Source organism: Sphaerodactylus townsendi, linkage group LG01, assembly GCF_021028975.2.
Source record: "Sphaerodactylus townsendi isolate TG3544 linkage group LG01, MPM_Stown_v2.3, whole genome shotgun sequence".
NCBI classification, from domain to species: domain Eukaryota; kingdom Metazoa; phylum Chordata; class Lepidosauria; order Squamata; family Sphaerodactylidae; genus Sphaerodactylus; species Sphaerodactylus townsendi.
In genome coordinates, this window is record NC_059425.1 from 64,620,874 (window position 1) to 64,643,727 (window position 22,854).

The 22,854-nt window shown below is 43.9% G+C and overlaps 1 protein-coding gene across 1 annotated transcript in view; it reads right to left on the reverse strand.

The window, feature by feature from the left end:
• Positions 1-22,854, reverse strand: part of ITPKB (inositol-trisphosphate 3-kinase B) — an 80,614-nt gene that overhangs the window by 53,346 nt on the left and 4,414 nt on the right. The window contains exon 2 of the mRNA XM_048507999.1: positions 19,488-21,352. Coding sequence (XP_048363956.1) covers positions 19,488-21,164 — 1,677 coding nt within the window. The 5' untranslated portion in view covers positions 21,165-21,352. The remainder of the gene's footprint in view (positions 1-19,487; positions 21,353-22,854) is intronic.

The following is a 22,854-nucleotide window of genomic DNA, read 5'->3' on the forward strand; positions in this document are numbered from 1 at the left end:
ACCGCCCTGAGCCCTTCGGGGGAGGGCGGTTTATAAATATAATAAATAATAATAATAATAATAATATACACAGGCAGATTAAACTATAGACCTGCAGGAGAAACAGAGTGATATTTGTGCTAGTAACTTTGGTTTAATTTAGGATTGATTTCTACACAGCACAGAACATTAGATTGCTGAATATTTATGAGATATCCCTGAGATATCCAGAGTTAGCTTGACCATAGAGATAAATGAAGCTTAGGGAAGCAACATTTCCAGGGATGCTCGCCATGCTGGTTATGGTAGCTCCGCTCACCCAGACAGCTTCTCAAAAATTTCTGCAGGATCGTGGAGGTTTACGAGCACAGAATATATTTACACTATGATGTCTTCATTCTGTACTACCTTCAATTTGCACATCAAATAACAACAAAAGCCCTGCAGACAGCTCAGGAATTTTAATTTGTTCAAAGCCTTCCTTATCTTGAAATTCATGTACAAAGCATCTTTGCATAAACTTGGGATTCCTCAGGAATTATGTATATGTAGAAATCTGCAGATGACCACTGTGATTCAAACAGTGAAACTGATCTGACAGTGTTGTCCCAAGCTCAGTCAGGCCATGTGGGGCGGGGATCTCTTTTTTTTTCTGTGTGAAAATGCCAAGAGGAATGTTTACTTGCACGTGCATCTCAAGCAGTAAGAGCTTTTGACTACCTAAAATTAGTTTTGGATTTACCTGCAAAACAACATAAAACAAGCCAGTATGAAAGTATCCAAGGCAGGCCCCTGAAAGCCCAAGTGAGCAAGGAACTGCGTGTCCTACTGTAAGCCAGGTGCAACTCCCAAAGCTGCCTCCCTGATGTAAACAAGGTGCATGCAGAACGGCCACCACAACCTGGGTGAGCACTCACCTGAGAGGATGCACAGGTGCTGCAAGTTGAGCTGACTCTTCCTCCCTCCTTTGTTAGTGGTCAGACATTTCCATGATCCTTTGGGGCAGTTAATAACTCTCCTCCATGTGTACATTAAAGCACAGGTTTGGTTCAAAAATGGCTCCAGCAAGGACACAAAATAGAGTTCAGGCAGAAGACAGTTGGGAAGTTACAGTGGGAACCATGCAGTGACGTAGGTATAGATTTTTTTATGGAGTGGGTTCAGGAGGTGGGACCACGCTCCTACCTGCCCCTGGGGGCATGGTCACCCTCCCCAAGCCCCACCCCGGCCTCAGTGCTTATAAAAGCAGCTCTCCGAGACCAGGAACAGCAGACTCCCCTGCCCCGCCCGTCCCTCCCACCAGCTGGGCTCCCAGCTGGCAGCCGGCAGTCCCTTCTGAACTCCCCTCCAGGCAGAGCTGTAGCTAGGGAAAATGGAGCCTGCCCACCCCCCACCCCATTTGTGGCCGCTGTGATGCTGGAATCCACCCCCAAACAGCATCACTTTCAATGGTGTTTAAACCAGGGAGCCCAGATTCTCCTTTTAAATCCACCTTAAAGGGAGAATCTGGGGTCCCCAGTTAAAACATTGAAAGTGATGCTGTTTTGGGGTGGATTATCCCCCACCCTGAAACAGCCTCACTTTCAATGTTTCAACTGGGGATCTCAGATTCTCCCTTTAAATCCATGCCGAAGGGGGTAGATTTAAAAGGAGAATATGGGGAAATTTGGAGGGTGCCTGCTGTCAGGGGTGCAATTGTTAAGCTAGCAGCACCAAACTTTCAGGGTAACTTTAGGAGACTCTCCTGATGATACCACCCAGGTTTGTTGAAGTTTGGTTCAGGGGGTCTAATGTTATGGACCCTCAAAGGTGTAGCCCCCATCTTCTATTAGCTCCCATTGGAAACAATGGGGGATGGGGCACCCCTTTTGGGAGTTCATACCTTTGGACCTCCTGACCCAAACCTCACCAAACCTGGGTGGTATCATCAGGAGAGTCTCCCAACAAATCCCTGAAAATTTGGTCGTGCTAGCCTAAAAACTGCACCCCCTGCAGGCCAAAAACTGAAAAAGCACTAAAAATACAAAAAACCACAAATGGGGGCGGAGCTTCGCACATGTAATGGGAGGGTTTGAACTCAGAAACACCCCCCTTTCTTACCTACGTCCATGGAACCATGTTGAAATTATTGCAATACATTCTGGGAAGTGGGAAAACAGCAGACTCTGGTAACCTAATGGAACTCTCTTGTTAGCAATATATTGATTGATTGATTGATTGATTGATTGATTGATTGATTGATTGATTGATTGATTGATTGATTGTATTTGTATACCGCCCTCCCCGGAGGCTCAGGGCGGTTTCCAACAAAATAAAAAGTTAAAACATCATATATATAAATTAATTAAAATACATAAAATATTAGACTAAAGATGGCTTCAGCTATTCTATTCCCCCTTTTATGAACTCCACGGAGGAGGCCAGATGTTTGCTTTTTTGTTGCAGTTGACATTATCATCCCAGCTGGCCCAAATGCCCATGGAACAGGTCAAACGCTTTACAGGCCCTGTGGAAACTTTGTAAGAGCTCTAGGGCTCCTGATCTCCACCTGGAAAGCCTGTCTCCACCAGGTAGGGGCCAGAGCCTTAAAAGCCCTACAAGCCCTTGTAGAGGCCAGCCAGATAAGCCTTCGGCCAGGGATCACCAAGTAGGTCCGCCTCCCATGAACGGAGGGGCCTAGAAGAGGCGATATAGGGAGAGACGGTCTCTTAGATATGCAGAGGCCAAGGCCGCGGAGATGGCTTTAAAGGTCAAAACCAAAACTTTAAACATGACCCGGTACTCGATCGGTAGCGCCAGTGCGCAGTTGGTATAGGACCGGAGTAATCCGGTCCCTTGCTGTTGCTCCGGAAAGGAGTCTGGCTGCCGCATTCTGTAATGAAGTTCTCTAGTTTCCGGATCATGGCCAAAGGTAAGCCCGCCAGTAGAGCGAAGTTACAGTAGCGTCTAATCTAGAGGTGACCGTGGCATGGATCACCCAGTGGCTAGATCAGAACGAAGGAGAGATCACGGGGGCCAGTTGCCGTGCCTGCCGCAGATGGTAAAAAGCTGCCTGGGCTGTCTGGGTGACTCTGGACCACCAATGATAAAGATGGGATCCAGAGTCACCCCCAGGCTCTTGGCGGACAAAGTTAATTTTAACGTCTCGCCAAGAAGGGGTAGGGAAGGCCAAAAGGCCACCGGACACTCCCCCCCGCCCAGCCACAGGACCTCCGTCTTAGTGGGATTCAACTTCAAGCCGACTTGCACTCAACCAACCAGCCACAGCATCAAGACAACGCTGGAGAGCATCAGGGGCCAAGGTCGGAATGCCCTCCATTGTGAACAAAGAGCTGGGTGTCATCTGCGTATTGATGACACCGCCACCCAAAACTCGAACTAGACTCGCCATGGGGAGGTGCATGTAGATATTAAAAAGCATCGGGGAGAGTATCGCTCCTTGCGGCACCCCACACATAATGGGGCGACGCTTGGAGATCTCACCCAACGATGCCACCTGCTGTCCCCGATCTCGGAGGAACGAGATCAGCCAATTTAAGGCTGAATCTCGAACCCCGATACCAGCGAGGCGGTGGACCAAAAGGTTGTGGTCTACCATATCGAACGCTGTGGTGAGATCTAACAACACCAACAGCGCCGAACCGCCTCTGTCCAAGTGTAGTCGGAGGTTGTCCACAACAGTGACCAGCACCGTCTCGGTCCCATGACCAGCGCGGAAGCCAGACTGGAAGGGATCCAGTACGTTTGTGTCATCCAGGAATCGCTGGAGCTGAGCCGCCACCGCTCGCTCAATTACCTTGCCCATATTCAATCAACAACTTTAAGATACCTTGTTAGTAGTAAAAATGCAAAGCCAGGGCAACTATTTTCAATCAGGAGTATTTTTTAAACTGGAAGCCCATCATTCACAGATGCTGCTGAGTCCATAAAATCTGGCAATAGCAAACTCAGCTCAATCATATTAAAGTGGCATAAATCAAAGTAATGCACAGTTCAAGTTCTCATAAGAGTTAACCTGTTGTGGTCATCATTAGAATTTACTTTCATGTTATAGTGCATAGAATTACAGCTGTAGAGTCAGCGTGCGGTTCTACAATCTTTTTTCTTAATTTAGACTCATCTTCAGTAATGTACTTCTTATTTGGTATTTATAGGCTTCTTTTATAATCCTTACTAAGTCATGGTTATTGTTTCTTGCTCCAGTCCCATGCCAAATTGCTGTTTGACTTTCCATGTGAAATTATTAAAAGATTATAGTGTTTATCTTATCATCGTTTATCTCTCCTGTTAAGTTTCCTACTGGTAAGCTCTGAGTGGATGAGGAAAGAGAACAGTTATTTAAGCACACTCTTTATTACCATCAAGCCTGTTTAAAATTATTACTTGTAATGTGTAAACGCTGCTGACTCTTTGAATCTGGGATTTCTTAAAGAAAGCATAAAACATTACAACACGTCACTGGATTAGGCAGTCCTGATTCAGCTGTAGAAGAAATACATAACAAGAAATCCTACCGAATTATGCATTTTCAGACTGAGATCATCAATTGCCATAGAGAAGATAAAAACAAATGTAGTTGAGCCTGGAAAGAATGTTGCTAAAACTGGAAAAACATTTAATGTGAGCAGCGCCTAAGGGCATAATAACACCGCACTGTAACTTAAGAAAATCCAGCAGCATGAAGCATACCAAAAAGATTGCAGACTTAGCTATTTAGCTCCCTAAGCCACAGGAAAGCTAAACCTCTCCTAGTTTCTTAAACATACTCCCCAACTTGCCTCCCCAGCTCCAAAAGTTTCAAATAGAAACTATAAAACTACATGGAAGAAAGCAGAGGCATAAATTTATTCATAGCTCGTAAAAAGTTTCCAGTCGTGATGAAACTATCGAAACATGCAAGTGAAACTTAGCTGATACTATTAATGAGTAAATGAAAATTAAATTAGCAAAATAGCAGTTATACATTTGCATATGAATGTAGGAAGTTTTTATGGGGGGTTCTGGATTTCAGACAGTTTGCAACATCTGAGTAAACAATGCTTACTGGAAGAGAAATATATTCTTGACATCAGCACTTCTGAGATAAGCACAAAAACCAATAAAATTAGTTGGTACAATATTTCATTACCAGTAAAAGGACAACTAACCTGCAAATTGTTGCATCTGGGAAAAATAATCATGAAACTACACTAGTCTTTGGGAGCAAGCTGAGGAAGGCATGACTATAGTGGAACCCCATGTTCCCCCCCCCCCCAACTATAAATATAAGGACTAGCAATAAGGAGAACAAAAGATTAGATGTGGCTGAAAAATGTAGTAAAGCCCTGCCTGTCTCCTCAAGTCTCCTGGTGCTGCTGACTGGATAGAAAAATGGCTACATAGTGCTGTTATCAGAGGAAGGTCTCCATACAGGCTGGTTTAACAGATGAATATGAGAAAACTGGAAAAGGCAAGGGAGATCAAGTTTTCTTGGCAATTATACAGTATCTGGCCACTTCCTGTGCAGAAGGAGTAGCCCTCCTGCATTCCGCTCCATTGCTGCAGCTCTTTTAGACCCCACAAAGGATTGGTCCCAGGGTCCAAGGGACCCATGGGGAGGAACAGCAGCCCAAGGGTGGCAATTCATCTCTTTGCCTCGTCACTCAAGCTCATCGTCACTGAGCTTCATAGTCCTTTCTCTGCATGGATCCTGCAAATCAGGAATAATATTTCTGGGTAGTGGAAGAAGCTGCAGCAATGGGAGGGATAAGAGATGGCTGTAAATTGCCCATGGTGTCTGTGGATGTTGTTGGATCCATTTCCTCTAATAATTCATACAGGAACCAGCTGCCTCTGAAAGTAAGCTATTTAAAATGCAAGAATTCAGTTTCAAAATACAAAAAATCCTTTGCTTTAAAAAATAGAAAACACTTCCTGGTTCTTTAAATAAGTATCTCAGCATGACTGGACCGTAACATTTAAAAAGAGAGAACTGAATTTAATCAGATGATACTATTTTTAGGTGCATGTAAGGAGGGGCCTCTCCAAACTAAAGGAAAGAGACTATAAGCAGTTTTTAAAAGGAGGCTATGAAGAGACAATGTATTGTCAAAGGCTTTCACAGCCGAAATCAACTGGCTGTTGTGGATTTTCTGGGCTGTATGGCTGTGGTATGGTAGTTTTAGCTCCTCGCATTTCACCTGCACCTATGGCTGGCATCTTCAGAGGCATGTCATGGTAAGATATGTTTCTTTCCATGGCACAGTGTCCAGAAAACCCATAACAGCCATATGAAGAGACACATCACAAATGCAATCAGATGGGTAATCACTTTCACAGAGTTGAACTACTTCAACAAGAATACATGGTTTGTTGTGGGCACTATCCAATGACAGTTCCATGCCAACATCTACTTCCGTAATAGTTCCAGGTAACACTTGAAGTGCTACAGAAGCAAATAAAGGCATCTTGACCATAGACTACTGGAAGACAATTTAAAAAAAGATAGCGTGGACTACTTTTAGCTCCCTGGAAAAGTTATCCTGAATCATCCATCACCAGGCAGCGTGGCTTTATGCTCTGAACACCCAGGGGCTATGGCACAATGGAAGAGCCTTTGCTTTGCACGCACAAGGTCCTGGATTCAATCCTCAACATCTCCTGTTAAAGAGGACCAGGCTGTGGGACCTGCTGCCAGTCTGAGGAGACGATACTGACCTCGATGAACCAATGATTCGCTATAGGGCAGCTGCATCTATTAAACCCACAATCACTGCTGCAAAGGCCCTTAAACTTCTGCAGAATTACACTAGAATGGATATGATTTGTTCCACAGATATTCTGCCACTTTGGAGCTAGCTACATGAGCAAGTTCACTTCATCGCACACTTTTAACAATTTGTTTCAAGACAATGACAGTGAACACACGCAACAGGAGTACAGGAAAGAGCCCAGTCCTCAGCTTCTTACAAATGATTACAGCATCAAACAGCACCTGACTCATAAACAGCTTGTTCAGTGGTAGTTCCCTCACCTAGGAACTGTTTTCCTAGGAACTCTCCTCTTTGTTCAGCAGTCACTGAAAGCTTAAGACGTTTTAATTTTCAATTGGATTTAGAGTTATTTTTATTTACTCCTATTTTAATATGCTGTTCAGCAAATTAAAGTAAGTTTCAGTAAGTTTTAAATCATGTTGATATTGTTAAAATATTTATTTGCACATTTGACTGCTAAAATTGGCTGGAGAAAACAACTGAAATGTTATAAGCAAACAAATATACATGTCTCCTAATAAAATGCATGCTAACAAAGTACAATGGAGGAAGTAAAGCGAACAGCACTGTTGCCACAGTGGTTCACACCCACTGGTGAAAGGCAGGATACAAGCGGATTCAGGAGGGAGAAGCTAGAAGTAACACTGGCAATTCTGTTTCAGTATGGCATTGCCTGAGTCATCTGCAGCTTACTTACACACAACCCCTCTCTTAAATGCTTTCCCTCAACAAAGGAAGCTGAGAGAAAATGGCTTGTGAAGAGGATTGCTCAGACTGAAGCCACAGGAAGGGGAACGGTTCATTCCCACCATACAGCTGCTCAGTTTTTCAAACTGGATCCCCACCTTCCTCTTTCCATATGACTCCAGGCTTAAACACCAGAGTTGACCATTCTGGGTTGGGAAATTCCTGGAGATTTGGGGGAGGATCGTGTGGAGGGTAGAGTTTGAGGAGGAGGAGGAGGAGGAGCAGGAGGAGGAGCAGGAGCTTAGCTGGCTATAAGGCCAGCGGCTCCATACTCCAAAGATGACATTTCCTCCAAGGAAATTGATGTCTCTTGTCTGAAAATAAGTTGTAATTCTGGGCAATCTCCAAGCACTTCCAGGAGGTTAGCAACCACACTAAACCCATAGAACTGCTCCTATTGCACCTATCCTGGCCTTTAGTGGTATATTGTAGTATTAGAGAACACAGTCAGATTGCAGGACCATAGCTGTAAAGGATTTGCAGTGTTAAGTATCATGAAGAGGAGATGAGAAAGAAAGTTGGTAACAAACAAGTAACTGTATTGTAACTGCAGATGTACTTCAGAGTAAATGTATGATATAACTGTTGCATGTCTGCATGCAGGGAAAATCAATAGGCTTTGGCCTAGCCCGCTCCATTACATGCCAGTTCTCTATGCGCAGAAAGCTGCTTTTTTTAAATGGCTCAATCATATAATCCCTTTCCTGCATTGTGAAATGATACAATCCCCTGAGGTCCATACCACCCCATGATTTTTCAAAAATCTGTCCAATACAGAAGCGGAGTTTGGGGAGGAGATAATAAAATATGGGATTGGATATTCCCACAGAATCACAGGTGAACCTGATCGTTTGGCCTGCATACAAAAGAGATGTCTAACTGTAACCTTAACAATTAACAATATTTTATTCCACTATACACTTTTGTAGACAAGAAAGCCACTTCTTTGGATGCAATTTAATGGGTTCTCACTAGGTAGAAGTTTATATATGAAGGGGTTCAGGGGGACATGAAATGCAGGAAGTGAAATGAAGTAATAGGAAATTCAAATGGGAACCAAAAAAGCACAGGCACCATTCACAACTAATAGTCAATACCTTTAGCTTTGCTAAAGGCATAACTGTCTCAGTTAAACCTCATAATAATGAAAAGATCACCCAAAAGAGGTGCAGGGAGGAGATTATGTGTACATATTCCTGATGAAATGGCTGAATTAGGATTCAGCCAATGCACCAGCTAATTTGCTGATGATGAAGTGAATCAAGACCAACTAATCTAGTCCAACAGTACAATTCTAAGCAGAGTTACATCCTTCTAAGCCTAAAAAAATTAATGCAACAGGGCTGAAAAGTGTGTTACTGTTTACGCCTCTGCTGCTAGCTGCATTCCTAACACATGATCTTAGTCCCAGTTACTAGCCAGTCTTCCACAAGATTTAGCTCTCACAAAGCAATGTGTTTCTCTTGTTTCTCATTGCCAATACAGCTCTATACCAACAAAAGGAATGAATTTATATCCCACTAAGGCAGTGGTGGCGATGGGAATTGTAGTCCATAACATCAGGAGTGCCAAAGGTTCGCCACCACTGCACTAAGGCCTTCTTGAAATGGGAAATTAATTAGAACTGTTCCCTTACGCAATGCTTTGCAACTGCAAAAACAGAAGCAAAGGGTCTGATTGGTGTTTGTCTAGAAAATGCCATGTGTAAACAAAGCTCACTTCAGAATTATTTTACAGTTGCTGCCAATCAAAAGAATGGATACACTTTTCCTTTCAACAATGGGGATGCAGACGCATGTCCCAACCAGTCATGCTGCTTTCCTTACATTAACGGAGGCCGTGATCTTAGAATGCCTTGCCCTTGCTTATTAAGAGAGGCACAAATGCTGGACCTGGAACACACTGACTGGAACACACTGACCGGTACCTAGAGTCTTTCAATAGCTGTGCTTAGCGTAGGAGAAGCTAAGTACAACTGAATTGCACGGTATGCTGTTCGGGATGGTGTTTTCAGCTAGAAGACCTTCACTTTTATTAACTGTTTTGAATTCCAAGCCATCTGTTGCATTTTCTCTAGCAGTTGTGATACTGCAGTGGGAATTGATACAAGAAGACGGCTAACAACTGGTGACATGGACAAGCTACATTTTGCAACAGTTATTTTGCATATTGGTCAGGTAAAAAAATAGCCAGCGTCAAAAAACCAAAGACCAACATCTTCTTTTTAAGGTCATAAATCAACTTTGGCAGTAAACGCACATATCCTGTAACGGGAGAATTAAAAAAATTAAGGAAAGATTCTCCAAAAATCAAACACACTGTGCATTTCAAACAAATATCTGCATCATTTCACCCAATGACTAGACAAAGAACAACTAGGAGTGAAGATATATGTTCCAAGATTGTATATCTGTTAGGTCTCGAACCTTGAAGCAATAAACGGACTCTGTATTGTTGATCAGTAGTATTTATTGATAGGCATCGAAGAACCAAGATTGACAAAGCCAGTTCTGGCAAACCTGGATTTTGCTATCCTCTTTATACCGTTGTTAGTTCACACTCCCATTTTCCCAAGAAATGTGAGAAAGAGTTAGTTTGGAGTTGAGGCGCCCCAAGGTCAGCAATATATAAAGATAGAGAGCCACCTGACATCCTGCCCCCACGAGATAACAGAAACAATCCCGGTTCTCATGAGACCAAAGTGTCAGGGAAAACCAAGTTAGCTACTCAGTGTGTGAAGCCATAAAGTATACATCAAGGAAAGAATGCCCCAGAATGGCCGTGGTAACATATACCAGGTTGGTTACATACATCTTGTAGCAATTACCTTGAGTTAAGAATGCATCTCAATCACCTAGATACAATCCCTATAACAATATCTCAGAACAAGGTACCTGTTGTTTTTTGTTGCTTTTTTAAAGTTCATTGTGTGCTTTCTGAATATGTCCTGCCTGCTTTTAGTTAAGCTATATGGCACACCATTTACTGAGTCTTATTCAGAACAACTTCTTGCATTGTTTCTAGAAAGACTATACACTGTCACAAATCACATTTGTGCTTGAAGATACAAGGAAGACTATCTTTGAGACCTGCAAACTCTGGAGCGATTGTTGGATTATATCCCTTTACTAAAAATCGTTTCAAAGTGCAACTCTTACAAATACATCTGTACTTTTGTAACAACTTTACAAGGTCATTTGCAGACAAACTTTGTGTTCAGATTTTAGGTTTGAAACGGCAACACAGGAAGCTGTTCTGGCTAGAATCAGAAACGCTGTAGCCCAGACAAGCAAGTGAACTTCTCTAATGACAGGGTTATATAGTCACCTCATCTCCAACAAAGAACATCAATGCAAAGTATGAGTATAGTATGGGGCACAAGGGGTGGAGAAAAGCTCTTCCACCCACTGAAAAATGGCAGTCTGTACTCACAGGAGATATTCTGCAACAGAAGCAAGAATAACATACTCATCAATCTAGCTAAGTGTAGCTCTTTTGATTCTTAGCAAGGCACAGATCATACTTCCGGGAAAGAACATCAGCATGTTTACCTCTACAAAAAGCCACAAGGGACAGCTGATCAGACATGGAGGCAGTTTCCCTTTTATTAATATTACAGTTATAGTAAGTGTTGATAGTGTTTGATGTCAAATAATCCAATTTATGTACTCAGGAGATGACAGATATCCAAATTTGTTTCATATCACTGAGTATATTTAAATAAATTGAGGTGCAGTTGTTTTCACATGAAGGTAGAAAGAGTCAAAGGAAGGAAAGGCAGTGAGGTTGCAAAAGAAACAGGAACAACATTTTTAAAAATCTACAAATTTGTACTAATAGATCCAGAGCTATGATGTCTGTAATTCTGTTTAATCAACAAATATTGGGCAGGGGTTAGGCCACAGACCATAAATGAACACCAGTGTTGAGTATTAATCACAGGAGCTTCCTGTGTGGTGAAATCCAGCCATGTGCTTTCAACAGACCAAGCCCACACATTATCAAACGCAATAGCCATCACAAAAAGAAATGAACTTTGCTTACAAAATGAGAGCGGGGATTCTCAGGAGGACACAACATGCTGCAGATTCCATGCTGTGTGGGGGAAGAATGTAGGAAGTGCCTTTCTGGATCAGACTGTAAGTGTAATCCTAAGCAAAGTTATGCCCTTTTAAATTCACTAATATCAATTGACTCAGAAGGGTCCCAGTAACCCTGCTTAGGTCTATCTAGTCCAGTATTCTTATTCTACCACTGACCTGGAAGTCCACAAGCACAGCATGGAGTTAAAACATTTTCAGTCCATCCTAGGTCATCTGATGCTTGGAGGTGTACTGCCTCCAAATACAGAGTTTCCATTTTAGCTATTCTAGCAAGTACATCTCTCTAATCATTTTTCAAAGTTACTTAAACAATAAACATCAGCACAACCTGAGGAAATAGTTAATTAAGTTAATATTTAATTAATTAGAGAGTGTGTCAAAATATTTCTTTCTGCCTGTTGTTGGGCTCTAAACTGGATTTGTTACTGGATCTGAACTGTTTTATTGTAAACCTTCTGAAAGTGTTTGCCCTGGTACATTTTCTCACACTGGAACTGTAAAGACTCATAAAGCCCAGCTTACACGGATATCATAGATGTACTATTTATTATCTTCATCATGCCTAATATCTGGCTGCCACACTAGCAACCACTCCATAAATTATTACAGGTAAATTCCAGAGCCATAACACTAATGAAAAAAATCCATAAAGATAGCAATTCTCAATACAATACATACAAAAATTAAAAACAGCATCTTAGCCACACAGACCACTGAAAAAACCTTGAAACAAGAACCTTAACTATCTTTTATTAGGAGCAGTCCAAATACCCATGAAACTGATGCACTTCTTGAGACCTAACCACACACATTTTCCCCAGATTTGCACAATAAAACACATTCTGTGAGTTTCATACTGACACAATTCCAGACATCTGGAAGCCTAGTGTGGATTGGGACTACATCAAGTGGAAGGTGGCTAAAGTCTCCCCCTCAGTGTCATTTTCCTGTTCCCTGGGGAAACCTCAGTGATCTCAAAGGGGCTACCAGTGCCCCCACAGGCCCCTGCAAGTCAGGACAATGTGGGAGGGGGGCTGAAGCCTCCTTTCCCTGAGGGCTGTGGTCCCAATCTGAACTGTACTCATACATGTTTAGGATTAAGTTCCTAGCACAGATCTAGCAACAAACATTTGAACATGCAGACCTGAAAAAAAAACTAACATCTAATTAGGTCCGCAGCCCAACCAACCTTATATGGCTTTTGCAAAGATAAATGAGGTCTATAGTGTAGAAACTAGTGTTGGAAACTCAAATATGAGTCCCTACTCTGCCAAGGAAGCTCTCTGAGTGACCACAGGCCAGACTAACCTAACTTTACAGAGTAGCTGTTGTGAGAATAAAATAGAAGAGGGGAAAATAATGTTATAAGATGCCTTGAGTTCCCACTGGAGAGGAAAGCAGGGTACAAATAAATAATTGCAGCTTATGTTATTCACTGTGAATGACATAAGAAATGATAAATCATAATAACAGTAATAAAAGGCCACCACGTATACTGGACAGCTGCTCATTCTGGCCACTAAAATCATATAAGGAGCAATCAGATTTTTAAAAAGTCAGCCTCACACCACCTTTTTACTAAGATACTGTTGTCCTATGTCATGAAGCGCAAAATAGCTTTAGATCAGTGATACTCAGTGGCTTGATGTTTAGCATGTAATCTGAGACTCTCCGGATCAACGTTCCCCAATATGGCACCTGCCACATGTTTCAGGAAAGCTGGCTAAGCTGTTCCCTGATGGTGCTTCTGGGTTCTATGAGGTTCCCACCTTGAAACAGCCATCCCTGAATGAACTGGTGGACAAGTAACCTGGAGGCATAGTGCCAGGAATGGAAGTAAAGGGCCAGTCCTTTCCACCAACCTCCTCCCCCCACCCACACAGTTTAGAGCAGTGGTGGCGAACCTATGGCACTCCAGATGTTCATGGACAACAATTCCCATCAGCCCCTGCCAGCATGGCCAATTGGCCATGTAGTCCATGAACATCTGGAGTGCCATAGGTTCGCCACCACTGCTTTAGAGACTTTGGACTCTTATCACAGCACATGAGTAGATTTTTATATAGGAAACAATTTATTATTTAAGATGCAGAGAAAGAAAGTGATGCTTTGCCACTGCTGTTCAAGCTGCCATGACTGCAGTTTTGCAGGATCAAGATGATTACATTTAGTCAAAGACTAAAACAGTTATCTAAAAGTATTCAAGTGCCTAGAATCTAGCTTATCCCTGGAAAGCGGACTCACGATCCAGGATCTTTGGAGTGGCCTCACTATAAAATGACTTCCAGAAAAGTTGGATGTGGACCACTGACTTTGTAATATGTGGGTCAACTTGGTTAGCTCAAATCTAGAAGAGATCAGTTTGTGTTGTAAGTATATTCCTGGCTGCCATCAATACAGAGTCAAAGTCAGTTTGTATCAGATTGGCTTGAATGTACATTGTGTGAATTCAATCCTAACCATAACATCCTTCCAGAAAATAAATAAGAAATCATAATATGTGAGTAAGCAAATTTGTATGCATATGTATTCAGATTATTATACAAACAGGCCCATTGAAATGTTTCATTACACATATGTACACATATACACAAGAGCCGTTCAAAGGTCTCATATCTGTTCCTACTAATGATGGGCAGAATCAGAGCTGGATTCCAATAGAAAAACTCTAGTACCTACTCTTTGGCCTAACCTAACCTAACAAGAAAGATGAAGCTAGAGGTAATTCTAAGTGAGGTCAGAGAGGCAAGATTAGGATCCCACTGAAAATATAAACACCAGTGATCCATCTTTCATTGAGCAAAGTAATTTTGCAAGTCTGCTGGCCTTCCTGGAGCAAACTGGACACACACTCTCCCTCTCTTTTCAGACCATATACAAATGCTGTTATGATCATTACAGCTGTACTGCCGTCTAAAAGATGAGAAAGTCATGGTGGCCAAGCCCTACCTAGAATATGGCTAGAGCAGGGGTAGGGAACCTGCGGCTCTCCAGATGTTCAGGAACTACAATTCCCATCAGCCTCTGTCAGCATGGCCAATTGGTTCCCTACCCCTGGGCTAGAGGGTCAACTCTAACCATAGCAAACAGCTAGTCCTCTTTTCTGATGTTGTCATAGTCTTTGTTATTTTTCTGAAATAAATAAGATTAGGTAGTCAGCCATTTGCTCACAAGCTGGCTGAAATACTATAATCTGCAAAAAGGATATGAACCCTATGATAATTCTATACCGTATAATTCCTTGCACATAGTGGTTGTTACTCTATCAAGTATTGCTGGAATTATCACAACGTGTGACAACAAAAGGAAAAACAAATGAATGTCCCCTTAGAAACTGGAAAAGGCACACAAAAGATGGATGCTACATATTTCATGCACCACAAAACTTAAACGAAAAACTTATAGTACCATAAAAACTAACAAGGTTATGTTGGACTGAGTACTAATGGACTCAAGTTCCATTGAATGCATCTGGCAATGCGGACCACCAAGAACTTAGGCCAGATTGTAATAGGTGGATTCTGGCTTTGAATGTTCCTCTGAACTCTCTGCAAAACCTTGATTCTCCCCCTGCAGTCTGAAATGACACATCCATCCTACCACCTCAACATTTTCCTGTGCGTGTGGATCGGGTTTTATCCTTTAATCTGGAGTGATGATCTATAAAGCATGGTGTAATTTACCAATGCTGCACTTGACTAAGATCAACAGTTCTCTCCTGAGTTTGTCCATTTTCTCCACATGATGCCTATTCTATTGGAATTGTACGCCTATGTACCCTCTTGCCAAGTCACAACTGCATGTGGGAACTGGATGTCAAAAGAAGACAGAGTGCAAAACAGTGCAACCTTACAGGGAGAAGAAAATGACCAATCATTTGAAGGGGGGAAAAACACCTGAATGCTGTGGGAACTGGCCTGCGAGCATGTCGCATATTTTCACTTTAAACACACTGCTTAGAATGTTTTGATGGAATATGCTTGAGAGTTTGCTTTTAGATTCCAACGTAAATCTGCAATCATGCATTTTTTCATTCTTCCAGCAAGCTTGCAGTTTCGGCTTTGAGAATAACTTGAGGATAATTTATGAATCAATGGCTTTACGTCCAAAATAACGAATCAGCCGTTTATATCCAGAATAAATCCCCACAGCAAATGGAACAAAGTTTGCAATAACTATTCTTGGGAATGCACAACAATGTCAAACATCATGCCTTTAGGAAAACAAGTTTGATAGTTTAAGAACATCATGTGAGGCTCATGCAATTGTGTCTATATAAAACAGCCAGATCCTGCCCCCTTCCCCCCCCCCAAAAAAAGCCCTCAAATCTTCCAAATCTGGACTGATGCAAAACTGTCTTTTATCTCCTAAAAAAGCTTGGTACAAATCTTAGAAATTACATTTTATATTTAAATGCAAGCTACAGAGAAGCAATGATGTACACTTTTTATCTAATTAACATAGGCTAGTGTTTTCTCCGTAACTTATTTCGTTTTATTTAATCTGTACAAGAGTAACTAGAGTGGTTTTAAATAAAGTTCTTATAAACAGCACTGAATGATCATTGGCTGAGAGAAGATTTCACCAAAACCTATAATGAACCAAGTTCTGACTTCTTTCTAATCAGAAGACTGGTACCTGTGCTCACTGATCACTGGAGACACTGATCCTTCTCTGTACAGCATTCTGGTTTAGTGGTTAATGCATTGCTTTAAAACAATTAGAGACTCTTGGTTTTCACGTGCCAATTTTATGTAAGGCACAGTCCGAGTTAACTCTGGAAATTTACACTTTACATGCAGAAACAGCCACATGTGACTTGAGAACCACAATTTAGCCAACTCTGGTCTTAAATGTTACTGGTCAATAACATGGAGTGCTTACTAGAGGGAACATTTGAGAAACTGAGATTAAATTTGATCCGAAATCTGTTGTCAAAAGCTTTATTTTCTCCTTGGTGGATACTTGTTTAAAAGTCTGTATGAAACTGCTCTTAAAATCACATTATCAATAAGACAGAAGTCAAGTCACAGTCAATTCAGTCAGGGAGAGGGCCTGACAATAACTTTGGCTTTTAATTGAGAATAAAAGCATGAAGCATTCCTGATTTAATAACAGCTGAATGAAATAGACCATTGTGGCAAACAGCGGGGGGGGGGGGGGGGCTTTAAGATGAAAGACAAATTAGAATAAGTTTTTTTCATAGTGAAACAGAACTAATGTAACAGCTGAAGCTTTCTTTGCCTAACCGGTCCCTTCATACATACATCCCCCACACCATGAAATAACTTTGTGTCACCATCTTATGGGGGAATCCATGTGGAACTGGGCTGTGAGCACATCTGAACATCTGTTTGGACCACAGGAATTTAGAAACCATTACAGAGGATGAAAACAATGCATTTTTTGCTCTTTCCCATGTTTGCATGGGCAGACAACAGCTGCAATCACTATGTAGCAGGGTTCACATGGAATTGGACTGTCCAAAGCGGTCCGATTAATATTGTTTAAATCAGTCCATTAAAAGCAACAATTTAAAAACATTTAATTTATATCAATGTATTTATAAAATGTTAGTTATGCTAAGTGGCTCAAACTGGTTTAAATTTAAACCAAACATTCATAATGGTACACTTAGAAGAGCTTCAAATTGAGGCCACTTCCACACCACTTCCACACCAGGTTCAATACTGCTGGAAAGCGGGTGAGTTTTTCCCCAGCTGCCTTGTGGTGCATTCGTATATCTCCTGGCACTTCCCTGCTTTGTTTTTTTCTCCACTCTTTCTCAAACTTGCTTTGTTCCAAAGTTTTGGAGCAAACTGCAGCAAAGAATGGATGACAGCTGCATGGGTGGGAAAATTCAGCATTTTCGCATGCATGTGGCAGCATTTTTGTTGGCACTGTCCCTGCAGTAGCCATTTCCTCCACCAGCTAGAATGGCCCAAAATGGTGCACGACCTTACATCAAATGCCCAAGTATACAATGACTTGCCCTGGCATTCAACCTGAGGAAGAGCTCTGGGGAATTCGAAACTCTTTTGTGCCATTATAGCAGTTCCTAATAAAGGTATTACAGTTATCCCCTCCACATCACAACTTTCCCCATTGTGGTTTTGATATATCACGGGTTGACCTAAGAATTTATGGGGATTTTGGGGGAGTTTTGCAGAAACTGCAGACAGCATGCAAAGGCCTGCAGATGGCACAGAAAAAGTTTAGAAACACAAAAATGCATAAAATATATGTATAGTCTTGTGTAATATGAACATATTTTATCTTTCAATACCATAAATATTCAGATCGCGGGAACCATGGTGACCCTAACTCCAGTGATGTGGAAAGGAGAACTTTATGTGGACTGTGGTTGGGCTTTGGACCAGTATGGGAGGAAATAACTTTTGACTACAAAATAAACCAAGTATACATGACATATCACCTTCATATTGGACCAGGGACTAGTACAGCATCACAAATACTAGTCATCAGGAAATGCCAACCTACATATCACCAGGGTCATCCACACAGATTGTACTATTGTATACCACCCAAGTATCTGAGCCCTTCAGTGAATGTCTTTGATGCTGTTAACCACTGGCTGGACCTTTCTATCTGATTGAAAAACATCATGTTGTTTAGTGTTTATCAGCCTTTTTATTAAAAGTTCTGAAATCGTACAACTAAATTCTATTAGTGCAGTGCTGAAGGCTTTCACGGCCAGACTCAACTGGTTATTGCGGGCTTTCTGGGCTGTGTGGCTGTGGCCTGGTAGATCTTGTTTCTAATGTTTCGCCTGCATCTATGGCTGGCATCTTCAGAGGTGTATCACAGAGAGAAGTGTGCTATGAGTGTTTATTCAAAAGTAACATCCTCTGGTTTCATGTGACTTATTGCCAAATAAATGCATATAGGATTGCAGCCTTAACCTTCCAGTTAGCTAACCTGCTTAGTGTCCTTGAGAATATACCAAAAGAGACACAAAGAAAGCTGTCTCTAAGCATTCTGCAATGTGCACAAGCTAAATGTCCAGAGATTTTAGATTTAGTAGATTTCTGGTTGCTATAACAGCTGCTTTGCAACTAACTAGTTTGTGAGCCTGCTCATTCACAAAACATACAATTTTTTTAAAAAAAGAAAAGATTTGGATGAATTAATCACATATTCTCTATTAAATCTCCCAGGTTGTGTGCCAGGGTGGTGTAGTGACTAATGCTGGACTAGAAACCAGGTTCAAAACCTCATTGGGTGACTTAATTGTTCCTCACAGGCTTGTTGTGAGAATGAAATGGGAAAAGAGAAGAATGTGCACCAGGGGTATCCAACTCTGGCTACCCAGATGTGCACATGCTATGATTCCCATCAGTCCCTGCCAGCCACTGATGGGAATCGTAGTCCATTAACATCTGGGTAGCCAGAGTTGGACACCCCTGGTGTACACCATCCTGCTGGCTGATGACTTTCAAACTTTTAGCAAGAAGCCTCATTGAAGTGAAAAAGGATGATGATTACAGAGACCATCACATGGTCCTCTCTAGAGACACCCTCAAAAAGAGGTGTTCTCCATCATCCATTCCACATTCTTTCCAAATAGCTTTCAGATCCTCCCACCTTGCTCTATATGACAGACAGCACAAACTCAGCTGCAAAGACTCCGTCAGTGTAAAGATTCAACCTTTCCCTAACAGGACAAAGCTCAGCTGAACAAGCCCGAACATGGAGGGAGTTAACATATTCCTTATGAAAAGTCTTGGTACTAAGCAGCAACACAGAAGCAGAATTAAACATAAAGTATTTCCATAACATAAATGTGTACAAGGTGGGAGGGGAAATGAAAGTTTCAGCAACACATTGAGAAACCCGCCAAGTGCCACCCTATTACTGTATAAGACCTGCTTTGTTCAAAACTTACCACTTTTGGCTTATCCAGGGTCTGCAGAAAGGCTGGACTCTGATCCAACGACCGCTCTGGATCACTGGAAATGTCTTCCTCCGACTCTTCCCAGGATGAGGAAAAGCCAGTGGAAGAAGCAGAGGAAGAAGATAGTTTCCTGATGGGCATATTTTGTGGGGGGCTCTCTCCCGCTTCTCCCTCCTCCTGAGTGCCCAGGTCAGTAACAATGACTGCAGGGATGCCGCTGCTGCCTCTTCCACAGCAGTTCTCCCCTTCTCCTGGAGGTTTCTCCCATTGTGCTCCTGCTTCTGCAGATGGTGACAGCTGCTCTCCAGGATGCTTTCCTTGCAGGTCATCTCTGGTGACTTCAGCCATGAGCTCCGAAAGTGGCTTAGAGTCTGCCAAAACCAACAGGCAGCTGCTGCCCTCCTTATCAGTCCTGGCAGGACAAGGCAGGATGCTTGCCTCCTGGAGCTGCTCTCCAAAGGGCAGCTCCCCAGCCTTTAAGCCCTGCCCTCTGGGAAAGCTGCTCGTTCCCTGCTGGGCTTCTGAGAAGCCGGAGTCCTTGCAGGTTCTGTTCACCTCATCCAGCCCTTCTGAACACCTCCCATCACCTTCTCTTGGCTGCTTCTCGCTGCTGGTCCCTTCTGACGCCTGGGACTCACTCGGCCTATCCCGGTCCTGCCTCCCACTAGATCCCAGCCTCCTCACCTTTCCCAACCCCTGTGTCCCAGATGTTCCCTTTGCTGTCTCCATCTCATCCCAACAATGCCTCTTTGAAAACACATCCTCTTCTGCCTCGTCGGGGCAGGGTGCCTGGGCCAATCTGTTCCCCATCTCTGCCTCTTTTGAGTCTTGCGCTCTGGAGAGCCTGCCACCCATCTCCATGTTCTCTGGGCGCTGCAGACCGAAGAGCCCATTTTCCACCGAAGAGTCCATTGTACCAGCAGCACCAGAAGAGTGGCTGCTCTTCTCTGCCTTGAGACGGCCAGCACCTTGGACCCTCTCCTGCTCCAAAGTCCCCTCCTTGATCTCCAAGGGGGACAAAGGGCTCCCCGGTCCCTTCGCCTTCTCTTCCTCCTCCTGTTTCCCGGTCCCCTCAGCTGGGATGCCAACGAACAACGGGGCTGGCCGGACTGGGCTGGGCGAAGGCGACCTCCTCCTGCCCGGGCGGGGGCTTTGGAGGAGGAGCGCGGGATCCCCGGAGCTCTGCGCCTGGATGTGCGCCTCGAAGAGTCCCACTTTCTGAGTCACTTGCACGTGCTGCAGCTCCCGCTGGAGGATCCGCTTCGAGGCCGGAGAGGGGGACCGAGCCGGAGGGCTCGCCTGCTGCAACCCTTGCCCGAAGCGGCTCGCCCAGCCGGGGCTGCTCAGGCGTCGAGAAGTCCCGCGCCCGCCCGCCGCGTCTTCGGCCGACTCGGGGAAAAGGAAAGCCGGCCCGGCGGCGGCGGCGGCGCTGCTGCTACTGCTGCTCGGGCTGCTGCCGCTGCTGCTGCTGCTGGAGCCGACGCTGCGCCTGGGGAGCGCCGGGCAGTAGCTGCTATGCCTCTCGCCCGCCCGGCCCACAGCGGGCTGCTGCACCTGCCTGCGCATCAAGGGAGGCGTCTTGCTCCTGCCGCCGCCGCCGCGCTTCTCCTCTTCCTCGCCGCTCTTCATGACCACTAGGCTGTTGAGCGCGTAGCAGGACACGGCCATAGTCCTGGGTCCGGCCGCCGGGGGGGAACAGGCGCCGCTTCCTCCTCCTGCCCCGGGTTCAGCCTCTGCCGAGCAGCCCAGGTCCTCTCGGGGCCGGCGGCGAGAGGGGCGGCGGCGGCGGCATCGCCCGGGAAGCCCCAGGCGCGCAAGGAAGGGAAGCCGGCCCCGGCCCGGAGCTCCATACACAACTGCGGAGAGAGCAGAAGGAGACAACAACAATCAGCGCGGGAAAAACCGGGAGCTCCACGCCGGAGCGCTCATTCGCTGCCGCCTCTCAGAGCGCGGCCAATGGCGGCACAACTTGCGCTACAGGGGAGGCGGGGGACGGAGGGGGGGGCTCCCATTTGGACTTGCGCAGCTCACCAGAGTTCAGCCCTTTCTTTGACTTTCTAAATGCCATCCCAGCTAGCAAAACTTTACATTTAATTCCATCCCAGTCGACTGAGACAGTCCCGTGAATCATTACCTGGACTCGTTCACACAGGCAATCAGGAGCAGACAATCAGGCCATAATTTGTCACTTTATTCTTCTCCTTCACTGGAAGGTAGAGCACCAGGGGAATCATGTCAGATTCTGTCTTCTTTAAATGGTTACTATTCCTTCTGTGAAAATCAGACTAGCAGGTGTCTCAGCTCAAGTTGCCTCTGGTTTTAACTCCTGAGAACACATAACACACCTTAAGGACTCCTAGGGCAACTCTCTCTAAAGTAGGTGTGGTACTAGTCAGTTGAAATAATATGTTTTCTAAATCGGTCTGGGCCCTACTACATTTCAGTTCAAGGATCTGAGTGGTGATGCTGGCTGAAGAGAATCCCACTACTGATTGCAGAAATACTGCCAGGAAACCACAGCTCAAACTGTGTTTCAATGCTCTGTCTTGTGGGAAATACAGAAGAATAAGAAGAGTGGCACTGTGCAAATGCAGTGAACCTCTCATGGCAATCAGCCTCTATGTCTAGGAACAAGGGACAGGGGCATACATTTTTGTATGCCTGTGGATCAGAGGTGGAACCAGCAAGTTCAGTGGTTCAAGAACTGGACTGGGAACTAGGAGATCTAGATTTGAATCCATCACACTGTCACGCTGTGGGCCTGTCACTCTCTCAAACTAATCTATTTCACAGCGTAATTGTTAGGGTAAAAAAACTGGAGATGAGGGAAATGGTGTTGTTAGCTGCTCTGAGTATCCGTTGGGGGAACAGGTGGGGGTTAATATCTCTAAATAAATGACTTATTTGCTTTAGATACAGAAAATCCCAGGTCAATCCCTGGCATCTCCAGTTAAAAGTACTAGGCCATAGGTGAAAACCTGCTTCAAGTCAGAGTACACAATACTGACCTGCACAGACCAATGACCTGAGCCAGTATGAGGACACTTAATGTGACTGAAGAGGGGCTGGAGGAGGTTATGAGGTTGAGAAGACTTACTCTAGACTTGCTTGTGGGGCTTCAAGGAGTGATAGGCTGACCCCCAAGGAGAGAATGGGGATTGGGGAGAAAGGCTGGGCCTGGAAATTTACCCATGGGGCTGAAGAAAGTAAAGGTTGAAGGCAAAAGCCCTTAGGAGGAAGGCCATAAAGCTGAAGAAAATTAAAACATATGTGAAGGAGAAGCTTTTCTGTAAGGAAGGAGTGAGGTTTTGAAGGAAGTGAGAACAGAAGCCCAAGGTATAAATGTTTCAACAGACTA